General features: G+C 44.8%; 1 protein-coding gene across 1 annotated transcript in view; it reads right to left on the bottom strand.

Annotated features, from left to right (window-relative positions):
• The window catches only part of MGLL (monoglyceride lipase), a 67,473-nt gene that overhangs the window by 30,171 nt on the left and 13,828 nt on the right, over nt 1-23,474 (bottom strand). The window contains exon 3 of the mRNA XM_082322452.1: nt 15,478-15,584. Coding sequence (XP_082178578.1) covers nt 15,478-15,584 — 107 coding nt within the window. The remainder of the gene's footprint in view (nt 1-15,477; nt 15,585-23,474) is intronic.

Below are 23,474 nucleotides of genomic sequence, written 5' to 3'. Positions count from 1 at the left end.
AAAGCTCTTGTCCTTTCGTGGTAGAAATTGATTTCAGTGTTCTTGTTTCAGCTGTGTTTTAGCACTTGATACCCTTTTCTCTGTAACTCTTCTCCCTGCAACTCTGAAATCCTCACTACATATATATTTACCAAACAAGCCAGGATCAAACAGGCAGGTTATTGCTTTCTGTACGCTATTACTCATTTCAAACCGTGGCTGGTTGACAGTAGGCAATGAATACTAGCTGGCAGGTCTGCATTTCAGTAAACAACACACAGGTACAAGTGTTGAGCTGTTGAAGGTTACGGACTTGTTATGTTGCTTTTGGGCTGTGCAAGCTACTTTGCAATCACTCAACGAGGGCATATTTGCAGCTCAGAGAAAGCGCTCTTCAAAATCTGGTCAGGATAGGTCCAACTTTCACGAAAAGGCATGGGACTGTAGTCAAAATAACAGGTCGTGTCCGTCAGTCTCAGTTCAGAACAGCCCCCAGCCTCCTCTCCCGTCCCCCAGCCCTCCGCTGAACTGAGCATGAACTTGGCACCGCTACGGATCAGGCTGCCTCTCCTTAGCATTAGCCAAACTGCCAGGGTGTCCCAGCACGCTTTGTCTTTGATAAATTCAGAAGCAGAAAATAAATGCAGTGTGGAGAACGTCAATTTTAAGGGATTGGGGTTGAGAGCATTAGTCTTTGTACCATCTACAATTCAGCACTTTTTTTTTATTTTATTTTTGAAGCTAAACAAGGATTCTCAAATTGGAGAGTACTGCCAAGCCCTGAATAAATCTCAGCATTAGAGATGCTGTGGGTATAACAGCTTTCCCCATGAGCTGAATCTGCAGACGGTATCTTCAGAGAAATTAACCCCCGAGTGCCACAGGACAGGCTCTGTGGCATCAGTTTTAATGCCCTAGGAAATCTCACCTTGTGGGTAAAACCAGTTATTCCCGCTCATGGGGCAACACTGACAGAGGGAGCAGTAAAGCACAGGCTTAGCTGGTACAGAATAACTCTTCTTCAGGGCTTGTGAAGCAGTCAAGTTTCCAGGTGCAATCCTGAATACAAATTCAGTCAAAGCACATGTAACTACCTAACTAGTCAACCAGCATGTAATTATCTGACATACGATTGTTTGTTTTCCACCCACAACCCCATTCCTTAGCAGTTCTGAAAGCAAATGCTTTGCATTTGGACATAAGAAAATGCTATACAGTTGCAATTTAACCTTCGATATTTTTCTGCCTCATCCCTTTAAATATTGGTGAGATATTTTATTCTAAGGTGCTCTCTTCACTTGCTGAATCTTCCTCTCAGCCTGTGAAGAGCCATTCACAGTAACAGTTTTGCATTCTTGGAGCTTAGGGCTTTTCGTCTGCAAGCTCTCTGGAAGTGGGTCGATATGATGTTCGGATTTTGCCATGAGTAACCTGAGATAGATACAGCGAAGTGAAGTGTTTTTCCTGAGATCCACGATGAATCTGTGGCAGAGCCGAGTGGGAATTTCCAAACACCTTCTTGCATAGTCTACTACTGCAGCACAGAATGAGCCACATCCTGATCTGAACCATACAGGGTTGATCCTGTGATGAATGGGAAGGACCACCTGCAAGAGATATATCCATGGCTACCAAAACTGCTGCTCTATTGAAAAATAACAGACCATAGGCCAGACCTAAAGCTATGTGAAATCCAGGGAAGTCTTCGGAATACCAAGCAAAAGAGCTTTTCTAGTTCAGGTCAGTAAAATTTGGACACAGCTGGTACAGACCAAGATACGCTATCATCCGAGGACTGGCTGTTGCTTACAGGAATGGGTTGATGAGTTCTCATTCGATGCCTTCGCACATTACAAAACCGAAACACCTCCACTGCACAGCCGGCTCCCTGACCACCAGGCTGCACAGAAGGCTGCACAGTGCGCTCCCCACACAGCTTCAGGTAAGACTTCTTCCAGCTGGCCTTAAGTTTTGTGAGATCTTTTTGCAATCCTCATGTTGTTATTATAAAGAAGGAAGATGCTCAAGGCTGAAAGGAACGCTGCTGTGATGCTGGAAAATCTCATCCGAGTTGGGAGACCGAACCAGAGGCTAGCCAGATGTTCTGCTTTACTTTAGTAACGGACTTGGAAATGAAGAGGATCGCACTGCCAGAGGCTTGCAATTATGAAGATTAATTTTTTAAAATTCTAAAATCATTTTCCCAAATCACCAATCATGATTCTCATAGTTCCCTGTACACCCCTTTATCAGCTAAAATGATCTTTTCTTCTCTAAAATAAGAGTCCAAGACATGTTAGCTTCTTATTAAAATAGGAAGAACAACCTTCCTTAAAACCCATGAGTCAAATCCTGGCCCCACTGAAGTTAGTGACATTTAGCTACCGCCTTCAGAGGCTGCAAGCCTGTATTCTGTGTGTAGAGATGGCGAGCTCAAGCAATTAAGAAATAAACCCCCAAACCATGTAAGAATCACATTACAAACATGGTTTTAAATTAAAGGCGTTCTGAAATTAAAGAGAAGCTGCAGCGCTGAGCTGGGAGCGCGCACGTTGGCACCATCCCTGACGGAGCAAGAGGCGAGGCTGAGGGGGTCTGGCACATAGGAGACTGGCCCGACGCCTCGCGGGGAGGGGAGGCAGGACCAGGGAAGGCCCAGGGGTTACGTGGTACCTAAGTGAGAGACGTCAGTTAATGTTAACCCTCTGCCAGGCTCTCCAGAGAAGGTGTGAGACCAAAAGAGCAATGCTCTTAACTAACATGTTGTGGGTAACTAATAGATGGAGAGGAGAAAAACACTGGCACTGAAATATATAGCTGTAAAGTGGGCAGAAATACACTGGGACAAAAAGCAAGAAGTTTCTAAGAGTGAGAGGAGCAAGAGCCTGGAACAGCCTGCTCGGTTGGGACCGTGTTTGCTAGCAACCAAACTTGGTTAAAAGCTGAGCTTTGACCATTTGTGACAAAGCCACAGGGAAGCTGCTGGCAGGAACAAAAGACGAGATAACCCAGGGAGTGCCTTCCTGTCTCTGCTCCTAATAAGAGAATGTTTTAATAAACAAAGAAATGTCCCGTTTCACGTTCAAAATGAATGTGCAATAGGAGGAACGCGATTAACTGAAAAAACCAGACACTGTAACCAAATGTTTTTCTGCAACACTCAGACTGATTAAAGAGGGAAGAATCTGAGTATGTGAATCGCAAAAGGATGAATTTTCCCTTCGTTCATTGTCTGTTTTGCTTCTGGGGCTTGTTGCTGCAATATTCAATGTCTTGTTTGCGGTCCCTGCTAGAGAACATTTTGGTTTTTAAAAAAGTTTCTGTATCTTTTGTAAGAAGAAATGTGTCTATTAGTTTTAGGCCTTGTGAGATAGTCCCTTAAAAGGGCTGACGGTCTGTAACGAGTAGAGTTACTCCCAGGAAAATCAACAGGGCTAGTTATTTACGGAGGAAATCCACCCATTGGAATCAGGCATACCAGCTCCATAACAACATGCCACACTTTATGAATGAGCAAATAAACAATCAAACAACGAACATTAGAACTACAAAGTATAAAAAGCAGTATACGGGCTGCTTCTGCGTCTTTATTTTGGCAAGCGTGTAACTCCGGCCCCAGCCCTCAGCCTGTGAAGCTGTGGGGGGCTGATGCCTCACTTGCAAGGAGCCTGGTGTTGGTTCAGCCCCCGTAACAGCTCATGGTGTTTCACAGCGCATGAACAAACACAGTGCAGTAGGTTTGCCTGGGGCAGGCCCAGGGAATCTGTTAATAGCAACATTTGGTGAAAACCAGAATGGGACTGCCAGTTTTGATCAAAGCACACCAAAGCATGGAGCTTAAGTGAGCCCTCCCATGACTTCAGACCGCTACTGATGTTGTAAGGAAAATCAGTTCTCTCATTCGAAGTTTTGAACAGTTTTGCTTGCTTTAGTGAATAATTTCCCCCCGTACCGTAGCTGTTCAGTTCAGCAAGAAAAATTTTATTCAGTGGTTTCCAATGCAGGTAGGGCACAAAGTGCATTAAAAATGAAGATGAAATGGCAGTTTTAGGCCATTTATTGACTGGTTATATGTTTTACTTCTCTTTGTAAAGCTGCCTGTCCTTTGCCTTTGTTTGGTGCAAAGAAGAGCGCTCTTTGAATATCGCACTCCTTCATAAGGCTGTTCCTCCAGGTTAGGGCTGAACCAGACATAATCTGAGATGGACTGGGCTCCTTTGACTCTTGTTATCTATCTAAAAAGGGATTGAAGGAAACCAGACTATGTTTTAATCCAAAAGGATTAAATATATTTTCTCCTGTACTTTTCAAGTGGTGTTCAGTAACTTGGAACGGTCATTTGTAACTCAACAGGATGACAAACTCCACATCTGTGTGAAGGTACATTTATAGGTGAGGAATCATCAGTAATTAGCTTCTGAAACAACCTCCTCAAAATTAGACATACCTGACAAATAAACAATAGGAAAGCTAGTCACATTAATTAAATGCTGTTGCTATGGAAAAATTGTCCCTGTAAAGGTGAAAATAAACACGCTTCCTTTTTTTCATCATGCAAAGACATCAAAAAGCATCTCCCTGAAGATGAAGCTGGTCCTAGTTGTAGATACCATTAAAGGCTGCTTCTAAGAGGGCCATATCTTCAGCCGTTTCAAAACCTCCTCTGCTTTAATTTTAGAAGCAACATCCCAAATGCTAGCAGCTAGGATGCTCTTTAGTTCATAAAGAATAATTGAGGCTGGAAGGGACGTATGGAGATGATCTAGTTCAAGCCCCTACTCAAAGTCTTCCCCATTCAATCAGGTTGTTCAGGGCCCTGTTGAGTTGAGCTTTAACTATCTCCAAGGCTGGAGATTTCCTCACCTCTCTGGGTCCTGCTCCAGCACTTGACTGCCCTCATGGTGAAAACATTTTTCCTTGCATCTAATTGGGATTTCTCACGCTGTGACTTGTGTCAGTTCCCTCTCATCCCATCACCGTGCACCTCCAAGAAGAGTCTGGCTCTGCTGCCTCCACACCCTCCCACTGGAGACTTGTAGACAGCAATAAGATGTCCTCTTAGCCTTCTCTTCTGAGGCTAAATAAACCCAGTTTTATCAGCCTCTGCTCGTACATCTTGTTCTCCAGTACTCGAATTGTTTTGACAGCCCTCCTCTGGCCTTGCTCCAGTATGTCAATGTTTTCCTTTTACTGGGGAGCAAATTGGACCCGGCGCTTCAGATGTGGTCTCACAAATGCTGAATGGAAGAGAATAATCACTCCTCTTGAGTTGCTGACTGTAATCTTTCCAATAGAGCTCAGTATGTGGTGGCCTTCTTCACCACAAGGTCACACTGTTGACCCACGTTCAACTTTTCTGCAAGGATCCCCAGGTCCTTTTCTGCAAAGCTGCTTTCTATTCATTCAGTGCCCAACCTTTAATACTGAATGGGGTTACTGCACCCCAGATGCAGAGCTTCACAAGTGCCTTTGTTAAAACTTCATAAGGTCCCTGCCAGTCCATTTCTTCAGCCTGTCAAGGTCCCTGTGAATAGCAGCCTTCCAGCATATGCTCACTTTCCACAATTTCGTACCCTTGTAAACTTGCTGGAAGTGCTCTCCATCCCATCATCCACACCATTAATGAAAAAGGTCCACTGATGGTATATGCAACATCTACTTATTATTTTTTCCATTAAAGAATACAGATTCCTCTGATGCTTCTTGAGGCCAAAGTCCTTGCTGATATGAACTAATGTCCTGCCATGGATGTCAGTAAAGGAAACGACCCCTGGAACAAAGTTTGAAGCAAGTTTGATGTCTGTCCAATGGCCCCAGATAATAGACATAGCTAGCAACATGAAATGATCCGCTCTCTCAGCCTTAGTTCTTTAATAAGCATCTGGTTCTTGTCCTTCCACCCTCAACCATTCTGCATGCAGACGTACTCCTACAGCTAGCAAAGCTGGTTATGGGAGAGCAAGTAAGCTGTTGAAAACATTACATGAGGTTGCCAGCCCTCCGTCACTAATAGGAAACGCAGTTACACGTTACATGCGTGAACCCGCTTTCTGACATGGTGACAGAGTTACCCTGGATTTACCTGAGCAGCTGTGAAAGCAGAATTTGACCCTTGATGTAGGGACTGATTTATATATGTAAAGACTGAGTACAGATGACAATTGCACAGATCTGAGGCAACAAAACAACAGGTTATAAAACGAAATGAGCTCAGTTCAGCCAAGGCTATTTCCTCTTTAGTTTCCCTTATTCACCAAAGTGAACCCTTTGTCCAAATAAGGGATGTTTTATTCCTGATTATCAGGACCACTCGTCCAAAATTCCTGTCCCTTAGTCCCAACATTCTCCGCACCCCACACAAATTTAGTGGCCCACTCCTCTTTATCATGGAGGGTATCTCTCATCTGAGAGGCAGAGGAAGGAAAGCCAGAAGGACTCAACCCTCACGGGAAGAAGGAAGCCTTTTAAGTTTCCCAAATGAATGACATGTCTTTCCTCTGTCGTGCCGTCTGTCTGTTAACAGTTAACAGTGACAGGTTGAGGAGCACGGTCTGGAAGGTGGCCAGCGCCAACAGCTCCATCCTCAAAGTCGTTGTGCTCCAAAGGGAGCACTCTGTTCCTTCTGGCGCTGTGTCCCCTCTCACTGGGGGCCGTTGTTACAGCCTCACGCCTCCTTGTGTGAAGGCCAACAGCGAGGCTTTGTTCAAGAAGCAGCTGCTGAGAAGATGTACTATCTCATGGAATGACCCACTGACATTTCTCCCTCTGCTCATTAGCAAGCAGTGAATAATTAGGAGAAATAGGGCAGATTGCACGGCCCACTGCTTTCAGAGTAAAAAGCCAGCTCCTCAGGTCCCAGTGTGCCCCAAAAGGGATTCCCTCATAAAGTGGGCTTTCAGCAAAGCCAGGGGAGCTGGCTCTGTAGCACCTTCTTCTCATCACCTGATGGAGCGAGGAAAGAGAACAGCTCGTGCCAGGCGGATGGGGCAAGGCTGGAGTAAAGGGTGTCCCAGCTCCCCTTCACCCGGGGCTCAAACCCACACCTCTGCTGCATCAAGAGCAAGCTCAGCTCAGCCAGGACCTGAGCCAAAGATCCTGTTCAACTGGATGATATGTTGTGGTTTATTCAATAATCTGTTGTTATAGGGTAGATCTACAGCAGTGAGGAAATGGTTGAGCGATTGGAAAGGGCAGAGTAACTAGGGGAACGGAGGAAACCATAACCATTCTTTTGCAATCTTTACTGCAGTCCAACATGATCATCGTGTGCTGTCCACATATAGGGGCAGTGACGATGGAGCATCTGCACTGCCCCCCATCCAAACAACGCCTGCACCCAGCTCTGGGTTATAGCACAGAACTCTGCCCGTCTCCTATCACTGATTATACCACAATTAAATCTGACTTTAAAAAAAAATTGGTCAGATAAACAAATAGATTGCTTTGAGCAGCCCAGGTTTGGTTTGATATGTTTTCATAGCACACATTAGACGACACTACACGTCTGATTTCAGGCGCTCTTGCTTCTACGTGCCAGTGCTAAAGGTGTATCCAGTCCTCACAATTTCCAAACCCCCTTGCCTAAAAGATAGGTGCAGGGCCATGTTTTCCCCACTTTTACATCAGCATGGCTCCAGTATTACTTTTGGGAAGTCCATGAAAGAAAGTCTCATCCCCTCAGTGGAGTGGAAGCACCTCTAAGTATCCCCTGCCCCCTTCCTAGCCCAAACGCTTTAAGCAAAACACTCCACTGCGGCTTGTGTGTGCACTGTCAGATACACCAGCTGCGTGCAGCCTTACTGTCGCTTTATTTTTAGTTTGCTGTGGTCTAGCTGCTTCCTGGCTCGACGGCGTTGTTTCATCTGCCTTCACAAGGCAAGCAAAACAAAAGCTGCACTTGCATTTCCCAGTCCCTGCTCATGGCTTACTCTAGAGCACCAGACACTGTAGGTTATTTGCTTTCATGATTCACCTCGCGTTTTCTTGCTGTTGTGTAGTCGCTCTCCTCAAATGGAAACACTGCTTCCTACCCTGAAGGATGCCATGTGGTGCAGGCAGATTCAGGACTGTAAGATCCCAGTGTGAATGAAGGGCTAAAGTGACAGAATCACCGCTGAGATGACTTCACCAGAGCAAGACTGGGCTGCAGAGTCTGTAATGAGCTTCTCAAAAATCACAATAACAGTGTGCACACCTCTATTTAATAAAACCAAAGTACTTACAATTGCCTGTGGTGCCACAGGATACTCCCCTGAGGCTGGACTACACCGTATTCTGACACACTTATAGGCACATTTCAGCATCATTGTATTGTACGAGGTGTATCCAGACCACTTGGTCCTACACGAGGTGTGTGGCCCCTCTGGGAGGTAGTCTCACGACCACCAACAGAGCCCGACTCCATGCAGCAGTCTGGGAGAAAGCAAGAGAAAATACACTATCCAGTTGAAAGAGTGTGTTCACGAGCGTGTCCAATGCATGGGGAAAGGTGCATCTTTTAGCAGTATGAATTATTCTGCCTATAATTTCAAAGAGGCTCAAACTGAATGACCTGTTTTCCTTAGCACGTTGTCACTGCTGCTCTGAGATCCAGTGCTACAAGACCAGTCGTCACTCCAGAAGAGCTGGAGGTGAGAAGCGACTGGTTTCACTTTGGCTGGAGCTCATCAGTGGTGGGCAGGCTGGTCTCCCACTTCATCTCGAGTTAATCTTGCTTTTTGGTCTTCAAGTTCAGAATTCACGTCTGTGTTGGGAGAAGCGCATGCAGCAGCCCCACTTTACATGAGAATCTCCACAACCGAAACCGAGTTAGAAAAGGGTGGCAAAAGTAAGTTTACTCCGTAGCTATTTGTTTTATAGGAGGACTTTGCTCCAGGTTCTTACAGTTTTCTCACTGCCTAAGGAATTACATGGTGTACTGCAGCATCTGAACTCTCACCCTGTAATTACGCTCTGTGGTTTCACCTCCTGCATGCCCCACACATGCTAAGCATTCCTCACCGCTGCCCTGGAAGGCAGATAAGCCTGACTGCTACTTTCGTTCAACATCTGGAGAAGGAAAGACTTGGGAGAGCTAGGCTGGCTTGGGACCGTACCGAATACAGAGTCAAAATAGGGATAAAACGGCACTGGCGGTGCTCTGCCAGCCAGGCCAAAGAGCCATCTCCTCTGGGATCCTCCTGCTAAGAGAAACCTATAGAGGATGCTTACAGGAGAGAGCATGAGAGGTGGGGCAGACCAGGATGACTCTTCTCTGGTATATCCCCTCAGTTTCTGGCCCTGCCCGCACGCCATGCAGCAGAGATCACTGCCTGCTTTTGACGTCGCAGCCGTGTTTACGACTCAATCTTCCCCCGGGTTAAAAGGGGAGAACGGATGAATTCCAGACAGGGCTCATGGGTCCATATGACACTGAACATGGACCAAGGGTCAAAGAATCATTTAAGTATCCCCTTATATTCCCGTTGGTTTTGCTCTGTCATGAGCTTTCAATCTAGCAGTTTTCAGAGCTATATGCACAAAGATTTATGTCCATACACTTGTATCACGGTGGGACAGATTAATCACCCCTTAGCAGCTCTCTCTCCACTTCAAATGAATTATCATAAAGGACTGAAAGACAGACAAGTTGAGATAATTTGAAGAACAAAAGGGCTAATTTCCCCATAGGGAATGTACTTGCAAAGTTTAATCCGAAGCTCTGAAGAACTTCCTTCTTTTTTGCTTGACAATCCTAACTATCAGCGGCAAATCCCCCGCAGCAGTCCTTATCTGACAAACATGAACGGGCTTGGAGTCTTCAGATTGGAAATGTTCATAAAAATATTAAAAGAAAGCACTTTCCTGACTCTTGAAGAGCGGAGTTTTATGCAGAGGAAATACATACAGAGAGAGGGGAACTCAACCTGGCAGCTGGGCTCTGAATCTCCTCCTGCCCTTGCAGTCACCACTCCAGCTGGTGAACTGTAACAGCATTTTCCACCCCCCACAACATTTGTGTGTAGGAAACACTCTGGTTTTGCGCGACTGCAGATCTCACTGCCTGCCAGGCATGCTACCCTACCACGGGAGCTCTGCCTACCGCATGCAGTAGGTTCAGGACCTGTATTTATGCATGGGGCTGGGCAGCACTACAAATTTCTCCTGGGAGAACAATTTTCATCACTTCAGAAAAAGCCCAAAAGCAGATGCACTAATACAGGTACACAGCTAGTGCTATATTCTCTTTCCTGGCCAAGAAGAGCATCTGTCTAAGGATGAGCACATCAGTAGCAGTCCAACTGCTCAGAGCATGGCTGCTGGTACGGTTCACATAGGGCAACTTCGCATGCAAGCAAATCCCAGTCCTGTTTGAGGTTCTTCCTGCTGCGGGGACACGAACGAGAACAGGATTCATGGGGAGAACAGTCATTTTGCACTGCTTGCAAATGCTAATGTGTCCACACCCGCGATTATTTCCAGTAGTGCGTACGGAAGATTTTATTTCCTAGCAATGGTCATGCCTTATGCTGAAGGCCAGGAGCCCTTCTCTGGAAAAAAATAAAACAAAAATGCCCACAACCCATTGTAAGCCTCCTGTCAAAGGAAATGCAAACAATGAGTGCCATTCTTTCCTATGTCTCTGCAGAAAAGCAGTTTAAACTTTTCCTGCTCTAGTGAGGTAGAGTCAATGCGAGGAAGCAGAAAGAGAACAGATTGCTACGGGTAAGCGGGCCCACACCCAGCCTCGCTAGCAGCCACCAAGGAACAGTTGTGCTGCTCTGCAAGCAAACCAGCTCCGAACAGCGCTTGCCAAGGCTTTCCCGACTCCATCCCTGGAGATCGCCCTGAAGCCTGCCTGATCACATCATCCGGGAGCGCTGCTCTCCAGGAACATTCCCTCGCGCTGCTGTGCGTGAGCTGCTACTTCTCACTCGCAGTGCTACCCTAATTCTCGCTCTTATTAATGCTGACACACTCCTTAGTCATTTCCCCCCCTCCCAGTTTGACCATGTTTAGTCCTTTTTAACCTTTCTGTGTAGATCAATCCTTCCCAGTGCTATGAATAAATAAAAGCCTTCTGTTCTCATCAACAAAGTGGTCTTTTAACAGTTGCAAGAACAACATAGCAATCACTTGGAAAAAAAAAACAAAGCAAAACCAGCTAGTATTTGATGCATTTAAAAATCCCCGCTCCAGCTATTTTCTACTTTTTAGAAATGAGTGCTTTTTTAAATAGAGAAAACAGAGAAAATTAATGGGGAGCACAAGCAGCAGTAAGTGTCTGAGAGGGACCTGCTAACCCATCAGAAATGCTCACCACACACAAAATAGCAGTGGGGATGAAAAAGCAAGCTGAACTTCAGTTAGAAACATCTAAGGAATATGAATAAGGTGTTAGAGCTGCAACCTTTCCCTTTGCTTTGATCTGATGTTACACATAATTTGAGAGTGGGAAATTCAACAGCTTCCAAGAGGATCAAAGAGTCGGAGGTCTCCACGTACCAGGACAGGCAGAGGGGAGGTCGGAGGGGCTGTCCTCAAGCAAATCTAAGGGCTAGGAACTGCTGCCAAGTTCGGGCTAAGTATTTCACCTCCCTCATCTTCACATAAGACAGCCACATTACCCGTAAGAAGCACCAGCAAGTCCAAGTGAAAAAGAGGGCCAGTGCCACTACTGTTAAAAAGTCTAAGAGAGAAGTAAATACATTTTTGTGGTCCTTGCATCTTGGAAATGCTTTTGTAACTGCTATTAGTTGACATGTACTTTTGAAGGTGAAATTGCGGTTGTTCTGGGCTCCGGCCATGTATTGCAACCATAGAGAATAAGATCTCAGCAAATGAGATGTTATAGGATGAGAGATGAGGATAGCTGGAACATCATGTGCTTTACCAACTGAAAATGCTCGGTATGAGAAAACAAAGCCACATTCTCTAGTCTTTATTCTCATTTTCCTTGGCTCTCAGCTTTACAGATCCCTAAAAATACTGCATTATAATGAAAGGAGCTGCAATCTGCCTGCGACTGAAGAATAACAGTATCACTCCGGTTTGATGAATCTCCCACGGGTATTCCTTCTAAGAGGGCTTTCCTGAATTGATCATCAATAACCTAGTATGTCTGTCTGTCTCTTTTTTCTGTCATCTGAATGTTGCCGTAATAAAATAATAGTAATATAAAAAGGAAATTAAAAAAGTGAGATGTCCTTTCAAAATACCTAAAGCTTGCAGAAATGTATAGCAAGGTCATGCCAGCAGCCTTAACTTTGCCTTCATCAAGCTGCACGCCAAGTAAACCCAGAAATCATGGGAAACCATTGCCTGCTTATTAAAAACACCATATAAGAGACCACAGAAAAAAATGCTGTATTACAAAGAAATACCATTTTCCGCTTTCATGGGATTGATATAAAACAAAGCAATTTAACAATATTAGATCTAAGGTAGGGTTAAGAGGTCTTCTGGAATTAAATTTTCACCACTGCCGTGGAAAATTTCTAATACATATCTATGAGGTCCAGTGGTCTTGGGATTACTATCAAATACCCAAAAGAGCAAATGCACGAATCCTGCCGTACTAAGAGAACTGAGCCAGTGATACCTTATACAGGGCAATACTAAGACACAAATTTGGGTGAATGCTGTTACTCCATGAAGTGTCAACCTTTTTGCTGAAGCCTTGCATAACAGCAAACCACGGTGCAGAGCAGCCTTCGGCAAGATTTAGAGCCAGCGTGTAAGCTCCTACCGACTCAGCAATATAAATGGAAATTATTTTTCCTTCTTTTAACTGAAGGATAGACACAACATAAATCAGTCAAGTCACACATGCTACAGCCCTAGTAACTTCCCAACTCATTTGGGAAATCATGCTAGCCACACTGTGGAACTGCATTAATAATCTCATGGACAATGCGTCTATATTGGGAATTTTATCCATGAGAATACCAGAACTAGAATAAATGTCCAGGTCAGGAAATCTACGCCAAGCTCCTAAGACTAAGAGCCACTGTAAGAGATGGGGAACAGAAAACAATTATTTTGCTAACACAATTGAATAATTAATATTACCCAAAGATATCCAAAGGGGGAACACACTGGTGAAGTGATTTGGAGTAGATATTATGGTGGAGGAAAGCTATAAACTTCCCAGTCTGATCTGAGCAAATTTGGCAATGGAGGTGTTTATGTCCTTCAGCTCTCGCTGGCATCCAGCTCAGGCTGTGACCCCTATTCCATCAAACAAAGTTCATCCTCACCGCTTACCTCTTTAGGTGCAAAGATTATTTTACAGAGCCTAAAATATGGTAATCGTCTTTCTAACTTACAGTGAATCTGGGCTCAGTTAAATTAGCTCTTTGTGTAGCACAACTGTGTTTCCATTGTTCTGCTTTCAGGTTCCTCTTTACCCTCTCCCCATTACTGATGAAGAAAAACCAAATTGAATTTACAAAGAAAACTGCAGGTTTGACAGGGAGAATGAAGTTGTTAACTGGCCTGAGCAACCAGATTTGTATTAATTGAAGCGAACTAATTAATCCAGCAACATCCGTCTATAGAAAAAAAAATGTGAAATATTTATGCTTCTCTAGTCAAAAAGATATTCAAGGAAAAGGAGAGAAGATAACTGTCTCTTTATACAGCACAAAAAATGCCTGACAGGAACCTTCACCCAAAGGCCCTTCTCCATCAAGAGAAGAGGCATTCTCTGTATCAAATCCATGTGACAAATGCAGGGTTTTCTCATTTCTTCTAGGTTTGTTGCTTCACATATTGTTATTTTAACTCTGCTTCTTAAACCCTTTATCAAGTTTTAAGGGAATGAGGAACTAATGCATGACATTAAGCACGCACAGCGAGAAACCGCAGTCTCTTGTAGGCCCACGGTGGCTCTGAACAAATTGCTTGGGTGTCTTGGAGCTCAGCAACTTTTTGTATATACTGTCTGTGGTCTACTCACAGCAGCTGCAGAGCGGATGGCACGTGGCCTGTTCCATCGCCTTCCTCATGAACTTTATGCCATACAGATAAACAGAGAGGAATGGACACGCTTTCTGCTGGGATTACTGCAGACTCCTGCTAGCCTACGTCCAACTCAGAAGGAAGCATATCGAAATGAATGAATCAACACTTAGAAATACTGTGCCTATATAGGGAGAAAGAGACTCATGTGGTCAGCAATGATACTTCTGCACAGGCCAACTGCCTTTGCAAAGCTAGCCCTGAATATGGCATGTGATCGATTGTTGAGAAAAATCACATGGTTTTTATTTATTTTCCTTGCAAGCTGTCCTGAGGACTAGGACTAGGACTTCCTCTTTTTCAGGGAAAATATAGGGTTAATTTTTGCACATAAGTGCAGTGCTGTGATTGAAAGGGAGTCGTGAGAGCACCTGCTCTAACTTCAACTGCATTCAGGATCTTCAAGCTCAAATTAAGCAGTCCTGTCTTTGAGGAGATCTAGGGGAAGGTTTGAGTCTCAGCTTCAGCCCAGTAAATTGCAGTATACTTTCCAAAGTATTGCGGTATAATTTTCAATGTCAGGGGCAGATCTGCCAGAAGGAGAACAGATTTACGTCCCATTTCAACCTGTCAGCTCAGAATTTGGCCTTGCCTTTTGTCCACTGCCATCATTAATCCCACTAATTCATTCTGCTAATACCTACAGTGACTCTTGCGGGGAGGCAGCTATCTGCAACGATAAAAACAAAGCAAAGACTTCCAAGCACAAGGAAGTCATGAAGTTTCAAGATTCAGGCGTGCCAGGAGGCTACCAAAGAACCAGGATAGATGGTTCAAACGTTATTGGGATGACCCAGTTCATGCGCTGCAGAAGATCTGGTGATACCAGCATATCTGTGTCACAGAACGGAGCGCAGAGCAGAGCTCTTCAAGCCAGAAGAGGCTGGGACAATAAGTCTGCATGGCACAGCATTGCCCAGACCTACTGGCTGAGGGCTGAAGTGGTGTTGCCGTGTTATCACAGCCTTGCATGCCCTCAAGCTGCCTTCTCATCAGAGCTGAGGTGTGTGCAGCCAGCTCCGATGTCTCTGCTGGACCAAGAAAGGTCTGTGATGCCTCCATGCCTGTCCATGTCCCAAGGGTGCAGCTGTCTCGTTGTATTGGTGTATGAAAGCTGTGCTGTCATTGCAGCCTCCCCTCTGGGATCATTAAGGACAACGAGCATGGATCCAACAGAAATGGCTCCTAGTCCCACTTCCACAGTGGATAATAACTCCTCACCCCCCAAGAGATAGGTGAAAGAGAAATAATCCCTTAGACAGAGGTTAAAATAGCACCAGCAGTAATATCAATGACAAAGCTGAGGAAAACTGAAGGAACAGGGACGGCTTTTTCACAGATTCAATACGCAGATCTTTACAAAGCAACACATGATCCCTTTCTCATTTATGCTGAGGTGTAAATTCACTCTTCTCTCACTGCTGGGTAGCTTTAATGGCATTTGCTTCAGTAAAGTCCTGAGCTGCTGTAAATCAAGTACTGTTTTAGGCTACTCACCATGGTCATGGGCAAAAACAAACAAGTTAAGTCCTGTCAGCCTCTGGGCCAAGTCATCATAGCGGCCGCAGTGTTCCCCAGCGCCATGAGCGATAAACACGAGGGCCCTAAATGGAGCATTAAGGTATAAATCATTAACTTGGCAATCAACGCACAACGGCTTCAGAGCTGCAAGCACAAACAGTATATTCAATTCAGCAACAGCATTTCAGACATCAGCAAGTACAAGGCGAGTATATAATGGCCGAGGTGGGTTTTAACAGAGGAGAAGCGATTGCCATCCTGACCCGCCATCGACCTGGTCTTCACCACGTGTTAGCAGGACAGACCACACGGATGTCAGCCGCTCATGGGACGGACACTGCTCTTTCCCATTTCCCTGCCACCATGGGCTGCTGCAAGTTGAAGATGCAGATGGGCATCAGCATCAATCCTTCAGCTGGATAACTCCCTCTTGGGCCTGAGGTGTCTACACTGCTCTTACAGCAGAAGAGTTGCCATTGATTTCTTTGGGGATTGGTATTTCTCCCTGGTTTCAAATACAAATATTGTCCTTAACTTTATACCTTGCACACTGTCTGATGCTACAGAGCACTCTTAAAGATGAAATTTCAGCTAAAGATGAAATTTCAGCTAAAGAACAGGTCTCAAGCAGAGTCCAGAACTTTGGTTGGAGTTTGGAATTTTATCTCTTGACCCCAATTCTGGTAATTTTACCATTCCAGTTTCTGCTCCAAAACAGTTGCTTCACTTTGGTGATTAACGTGACTTTTACATAGCCACCATATGACTACAGACAGGGATCATAAAAAAACGCAGTCTAATAGACAATTCTTTTTGAAAGACATGCAAATACTTATTTTCAAAGATTCCAGTTTTACCAATGATGCTTTACTTTTACCGGAATGGCATCAAGTGAGAGTGACTGAAGTTGAATGAACCTTCCCCAGTGTTTTTACTGGGCAAAGTTTGTATAGAATTAGACTAGACTAGAGCAGAAGTAGCAATGAAATTACAGAAGCTTTGCTGAATTCAACAGGTGACTACTTAAAATCCAGCTTTAGCAACATAAATATAACTTGTTTGTTTAAAAGAACCATCTGTCGTTGCAACATCAGCAACCACAAAACAGTTTGAAGGCTACAAGTTAGACATTTTCAGTACATTAACAGTGAAATATTAAATGAACTGACAACATAAAATAATGACAGCAGTTCACGGCTAGTGAATTCCTCAACTTTATTTTGATTGAGCTTTTGAATACATTTTTAGACAGTGTATTCACTGCAATAGGCTGCTTTGATCCTAATATATTTAAACTTAAAAAAGATGTTGGATGATGTAGAAACTCCCGCTCTAGCTCTTTGATTAGCACCTGCTTCAAAGTATTTGCTCATGCTAGACAACTTGAAAGAGCATCCATTGAAGCCAGAAGGATTTTACGGAGCACACAGCAAACACAGAAGCAGCAATGCAAAGACAGTCTGGTATTTGTCAAATACAAATTAGCACAGGTAAGGTTAAGTCACGTAGCATATTTAACTTGCTGCGCCTTACAAATGTTCTTTAGTATCACTGAAGAATTCAAAATGATTAGTGTGGAGCAATCATTTCTTCCTTTGTCATCTTCCCCAGTCAATAGATTTGTCAAGTTATCAATGCACTTGCCAGACCGTCTGATTTTCAGAGTGCGGGGTCTGTTATTATTATAGCTCCAAATGCTGAAGAAATTGAGAGACTGCTCATTCCACAGCGGAGACGATTAACTTTCTGCAGCAGAGGCATCATGGCTTTACATGTCCCCCCTCTCCCAGACACAGGCAGCCCAGCAGAGACTCTGCGGCCAGCGCTGGAACAGCGAGTCATCATTCTACCCGTGGCCCTGAAAACTGGAGGCACCATCCAAATGCTTCTGCCTCCGCCTACGCGGAATGGTCTGGTATCTCAGCCCTGGTCCTGGGTCACCTAAAGAGACCACACATCAGGGTCCCCAAGGCTGGGGCTGGCAGATCTGCCAGAAATGCAGCATGGGGGCTGGGGGTGAAGCAACGCCAGGCTGTTAACCCGCACGCTCTGGACTCTGCGGTGCAGCAAGCAGAGGCACTGCGTGCACAGGACTCCAATGCGGAAACTAAGGAAACGTGAGAGAAAATTCCCCTCTACCCATCACCTTGCTATCCAACAGACTCAGCCAGGCTGAGTCTCTCTGCCGTATACCTCCTATTACCTGGCTCTTGACAGCATCCCTGCTCAGTGTCTTACTTAAGCCCTCGGTTACTCTTCAGAGGACCTACCTTTTTTTCTGCTGACTAGGCACAGAGATTAAGGTGCAACTTTGCTGACTGAATACAGCCCTTCATTTCTCAGAGAAATATTAGTTGAATGCATGCACTGAAATGCATCAAGTGAATGAAACCTAATAGGAAGCTGGCAAAGAGATCTCTGCTAGGAAATTATTGCTGTTATTTCATCCCCCTGACAGCAAAGCCCTAATTTTGCTTTCATTCACACTGATGCAGCACCACGACTTTGCCTGACAGCATCCTGCTCGATGCTCAGCCCCCTCATCTTCTGTGAAACCAGTGAGAAAAGAAAAAAACTCAACGCTGCAGAGAGGCAAGGTGTTCCTGCCACCTCCCCTCTCATCTAGCGCAACAACTGCCAGGCCTTGCAGAACTGAGCCTTGGGACACCACGGGGAAGAGACCTGGTTATTATTTGTCTGCAAAATACTGAATAAAATTCCTGGGACTGTGTGTGCCTTAAGAGCCCTCTGTTTGTGCCTTAAGAGCCCTAATGGCAGTAGCTGTTGAGAAGATTTAGATACTTCTGAAAGTTTTGCCCTATCAATAGCCGTAAACAAGCAATAAAATTTCCAAATTGTTATGTCGAAACAGAAGTAGCTCATTTTGTTGCTCAATAAAAAGTGAGAGTGGCTTTACTGACTAAAAACTAGGTCACTTCTACACAGCTCTTTAGCTCCAGCTTTTGGGTCTAAGTACAGGGGCCATACATCAAACATAACAGCTTGAAAAATTAAAATTAGTACGAGTATCATCTGAGCAAGGATTGAAGGATTTGGCTCTTTCACCTAATCTCCCATTTTCCCTTATAAAACAAGTTTAGATTTGCCAAATCATACCTGAAGGCAGTATAACAAATACATGGTGCAACATATTTTCACTAGCAAGCTGGCATGAAAATGCAGCGAGTGATTAGATTGACTGACAGCAGTTCTTTACTCTATGTAAACATTTTTGCAGACACCCCTGCTCTCGAATCGCAGCCTGCTCTTTCCTACCGCAAGGGCTGGAATAACAGAATATCAGAGACTGCTTTCAACAGTCGCTTAAAATTAATACAGAAACCCTTGCAGGCTTTAAGATTTTGTAGGGCTGCGGTGTCTCTGTGCGCAACCTCAACGGAAGTTATGTTTAAACAAGGTTTGCGTGGTGGCCATGTATCAAATCGATCCTGGGGAGAAATTTCTGCACCTCCAGCTCTTGCAATTGCACTGGTGAAATCCTTGGAGATATGCACGTCTCAGGTAGAAAACACTGTGCACAGCCTGCAAAGCTTTCTGGCGGGGACTGACCTGTGCCTGAACCCACGCTAGCTCCGGTCTCTCTAACCGCAGGCTGGGAAACCTGATGGATGCTTCAGCTGGCTTTGGCTGGTAGAACTGTAATTGCTGAACATCTCGAAATAGCATTGCTTTGGCATCTGCTCAAGAAAGCACCTAAGCACACAACAGCACGACTTCCCCCCGCTCGGCAGGTGTGTCTGCACACAAAGCCAAGGTGTGAGCTGAGCGTGAGTAAGCATCCGTGTGCTCGCTCTCACCTAACTAGTGCAGCAACAATCACAGCTATTAAGGGAAACCAGTGTATCGACTGCTGTTTGCAAAAGCAACAGATGGTTTTCACAGATCCCTCCCCTTCCCATAGCCTTCACCACCTCCTCCTCCCTCCCCACTGCAGGTTTCTGCCTCCTGGTACCGCACAGCTTGGCAAACAGATGCAGTTACTTATTACAACAAGACGGCAGGGCAATATTTGTCTTTATGGTTCAAATCAGCTACTGGGTGTGTTTACTTCTCTTCCATTAGGAGGTGATGTTATATACCAGTGACCAGTCCCTGCTCCCACATCTCCACTGTGCTGCTCACCCATGACTGGTACCAGTCCCTGCTGTGTTGCAGTTGCAGCTTGCACCACACCACGATGCCGCAGGTGCAGTTGGTACAAGGCACAAGCAAATATCCTTTCCTAAATCAGGGAGGTTGGGAGTGGTGGAGGCCAGGCTGCAAAGCAAAGTCGGTGTGCACAAACCCGTATGACCACATTGTCTTTCTGTCCTGCCTCTCGGAGAGGTCACCAGCTGATCTAAGCTTTAGCTCTTTGCAACCCTTCCATATTTCTCACTGTAACTTCACACCCTCTCATAGTTCACTTCTGGTGCGGGGAGCAGCTTTGCAGGGCAGGAATTCAGCTTTAGGTGCAGGAGCAGAACCAGTTTTAGAGGTTCCCACCTTCTTTATTGCTGGACACATGTTGCCCCCTCTGCCGTGCCAGTACAATTGCTTAGAGATGCAATTCCACAACCAATTGCAGGAGAAGAATTTCAGGGAAAATAAACTGCAGCAGCGGGCTTACACAAATGAGCAAGAGCCCTCCGAAACCAGGGCTCTGTCATTCGAAGAAACGTACCTTGAAACAACACTCAGAAAGCTGCTGTGCCATGAAGTCTGGCAGGCCAGAAACACGACTCAGGACTTGGGTCCCGCGGGGCATAGGACCCATGTTCTTGCTTTATTTTCAACAAAAATCACGTTGAAACTGAACTAAGAGGAAGGTTGTGAGCGGGATGGTATGATTTTAACATCTTGCATCCTCTGGGGACAGAGGTCCTTCTGTGGGACCCTGTGCGTGCTCTTTTATTGCCAGAACATAACCCAAAACACTGGGACTAGACCAAAGAGCCGAAGACAAGCTTCCTATGACTGCACATGTGAAAAATGCAATCTTTTCCACCCCATTCAAAAGCATCCCTCCTCAGAACAATATTTAAGTACTTGCTTAACCTCAGGAAACTTTCTTCAACTCGTGAAAGTCAGTAGGACTTACAAAGTACAAGATAAAAGTTAAAAAAGAGTTACAAATGCTGTCCTGAATAAGGACTGATTCAATCACACGTGAAAGTGATTTCCTGAATCAAGCCCTTGCAACTTAAGCTAATACCATGTTACTCTATGTAAGGCAACTATGCTTTTCATTTGGTATTATGTATGTTGTTACCAGAACCAGATAAAATCTAACGAAGAACATCTGACTCGTGCAGTTTTTAATACTTGACACTAAATTCCTGAAGTAATTTTTAAAAACTGACAGGAAAGCTCTGAGTTAGGTAGGCTGCCAGAAAAATGACTGGCTTGCTGGAATTAAGTATTACATTTTGTTGTGTTGTTTGAGCTGATTTATCAGTTCCTTTCTGGCTGGCATCAGCCTGACTCTTACAACCACAGTGAACAGTTAACCCTTATTTATCAAAACTATTTCACCGGGGGAATTTTTGGACAAGCAACTGGATACTTGGTCACAAACCTTTTTAACTTGTTAAGAATGTAATGTCATGTATATATATTTTGCTTCCAAAGTATATTGTAAGGGAAAACCAATTAAAGGTATGCATTCTTGTGTTAGCTGGGTTAGTGGTCCTCGGTGATTATGAAGACTAGTTATCTTTCACATAGTAAGATTATGCATTAAGCAGCTTGTAACTTTGTCAAGCTTTAACTGTCATTCCAATTTTCTACCCTTAGTATTTTGTTAAAGATTACCTTTTCGTAAAAAAACTTCCAGCTAATCATTTCCAAGAACACGCAATGAAGAATGAATTGTTCTGTTCACTGTAACAGCCCTTGGTGACCTTTTCTCTGGAGGGCCTCTTGCTTTGGGTGTAAGACCTGAAGTTTGGAAGAAGGATGTCTCTGTATCTGCTTTTTGAATCAGTTTTTGCAATTTTTTTTTTTCCCTGAGGTGATTTGTGTCCTGAAGCAACCCTGACAGAACTTGGGCCATGGGCAGGGATTACAAATAGTTATGGCAATTTCTCTCATGTTGTGCGTGCTCGTGACCTACGCAGTTAGCCAAGAGTTCAGCCTGGTGACTGGTCAGACAGGAAAATTTATGGTGGAGTCAGGTGTGTCCCTTCATGCCGTCCTTCCGTCTCTAGGAAACAGGCAGAATTATGTCCCTCTCAAGGCACAAGAGGCAATGACTTTGCTCCCAATTCCAAGCCATGTTTCAAGGAGCTTTGTTTGCTCTCCTACTCAGTTTTTTTGAGAAACGCATTCTTAGCCTCTGCTCTACTGGCCCATATATGCTCACCTTTGCCACGCTGGTCCATAATCTGGGTAGCCACCTCTTTTTTCAGCTATCACTGAAGTTGAACAATGTTATGTTAAACTAGTAGTTCTACAGCTACTTTTCCCAACTCAGGAGAAAAAGCAAGTCGGAGCAGCAATACCTGGAGTCGAGTCTCTGTCAACCTTCTCTCGGTATCACAGACCATGTAGCATCAGCATGGATATCTCACAGAGCTCCCAGTCTGGAGGAATTCACCTCTTCCAGATAGACTGAGGTAAGTAGTAGTTTAAGACTGTAGTAGTTTAGCCTGTGAAAAACCTTTGAGCAACCACAGAATATGCCAAAGGGCCATGCACTGTGCTCACACTACATAACTTCTGCTTGATTTTATAGGGCTTGTGGGAATTTAGAATTCTGCACATTTGTGTTTGATGTGGTTTGGTCTAGTCTAGTAGAATCAATAGCTTCATTCCTGTCCAGCTCCTAAACTGGCAATTAAAAAATAAACCCCTCCAGCAAACTCTGCTTCCTGTTTTCTTCCCCCATTTACTCAGGCTTGGAAGTTCCCATTCAAGCCTGTCCAAAGGGGCTGCTGTTAGTTCGGGCAGCAACCTACTGCCTAACACGGTAGAGACTTAGGGCTCGGTTAAAATCGGTGCTTGCTTCCACAAGCAACTCTCTTGCAAAATGTCTGCAAGCCTGGTCTCATCATACATCTCGAAATCACAACAACCCCTCATCAGCACAGAGTTCAGAGGACATCTGAGAACTGCCATGACCTCCAGGAGCAGTAACATGGGTCGGTCATTCAACGACACCAGAAAGGGTAGACACCATAAATCAATGGGGCAGAGACAAAACTGGGTAGTACAGATATAGATTTCAAAACAAAAGGTTCAACAGGATCTAGCTAGAGCCAGCACAAAACAATGTGGAGAAACAGCTTATGCTGATTTATTGTAGCTCTTCGAAAAGCAAGCCCTCACCGAGAATAACTCATGCGTGGTCTAACGTAGGGAAAAGAGAGGAAGGAAACTTCAGGTGGGGGTGGAGGGAAGGAATTATTGGAACCTGGCAACTGCATAGCTCTAGACAAATCTCTGCAAAGTTAACATTTGAGACCAGCTGCATTTTGTTTCAAGGAAGCTTTGAAGTAGTATTTTAGGGGACACGAGGCTGAGATCAGAGGTGAAATGTGCGGTGTGTAGCTTAAAATTCATGGGCCAGATCTTCCCACCCCTTTCTTGGATAAAACTGAAGAGAAGGGATTCTAGGGTTACACGGACTGCCTCGGGGAGACACTCCTTCACTTTGATATCAGAGATGGGATTTTCCTCGGCAGAATTGACTGCCAGACCTGCTGCTCTGAATCTGCGAGGCAGCCGAGCACTCTGGAGGCACGGGCAGCTCAGGGTTTGGAGCTGCGCTTTCCTCTTGCTGCTGCCCTTCTGCAGAGCACAGGAATCCTTGAAAGAAGAATTACGACTTCTGTTTCCAAAGAGGCAAGGTGTAGGCGTTGCTCACACGCACAGGACTGAGGGAGGATGACCTGGGGGGAGCCTGGGGGGAGCTGCCCCTGGACCTGCCTGGGATAAGGCTGGAATTGGACATCCCAGTTCTGTACTGGGCT

Source organism: Platalea leucorodia, assembly GCF_965183815.1.
Source record: "Platalea leucorodia genome assembly, chromosome: 9".
Classification (NCBI taxonomy): Eukaryota; Metazoa; Chordata; class Aves; order Pelecaniformes; family Threskiornithidae; genus Platalea; species Platalea leucorodia.
Note: the sequence above shows the minus strand (reverse complement) of the source record. Positions and strands in the feature narration are given on the sequence as shown.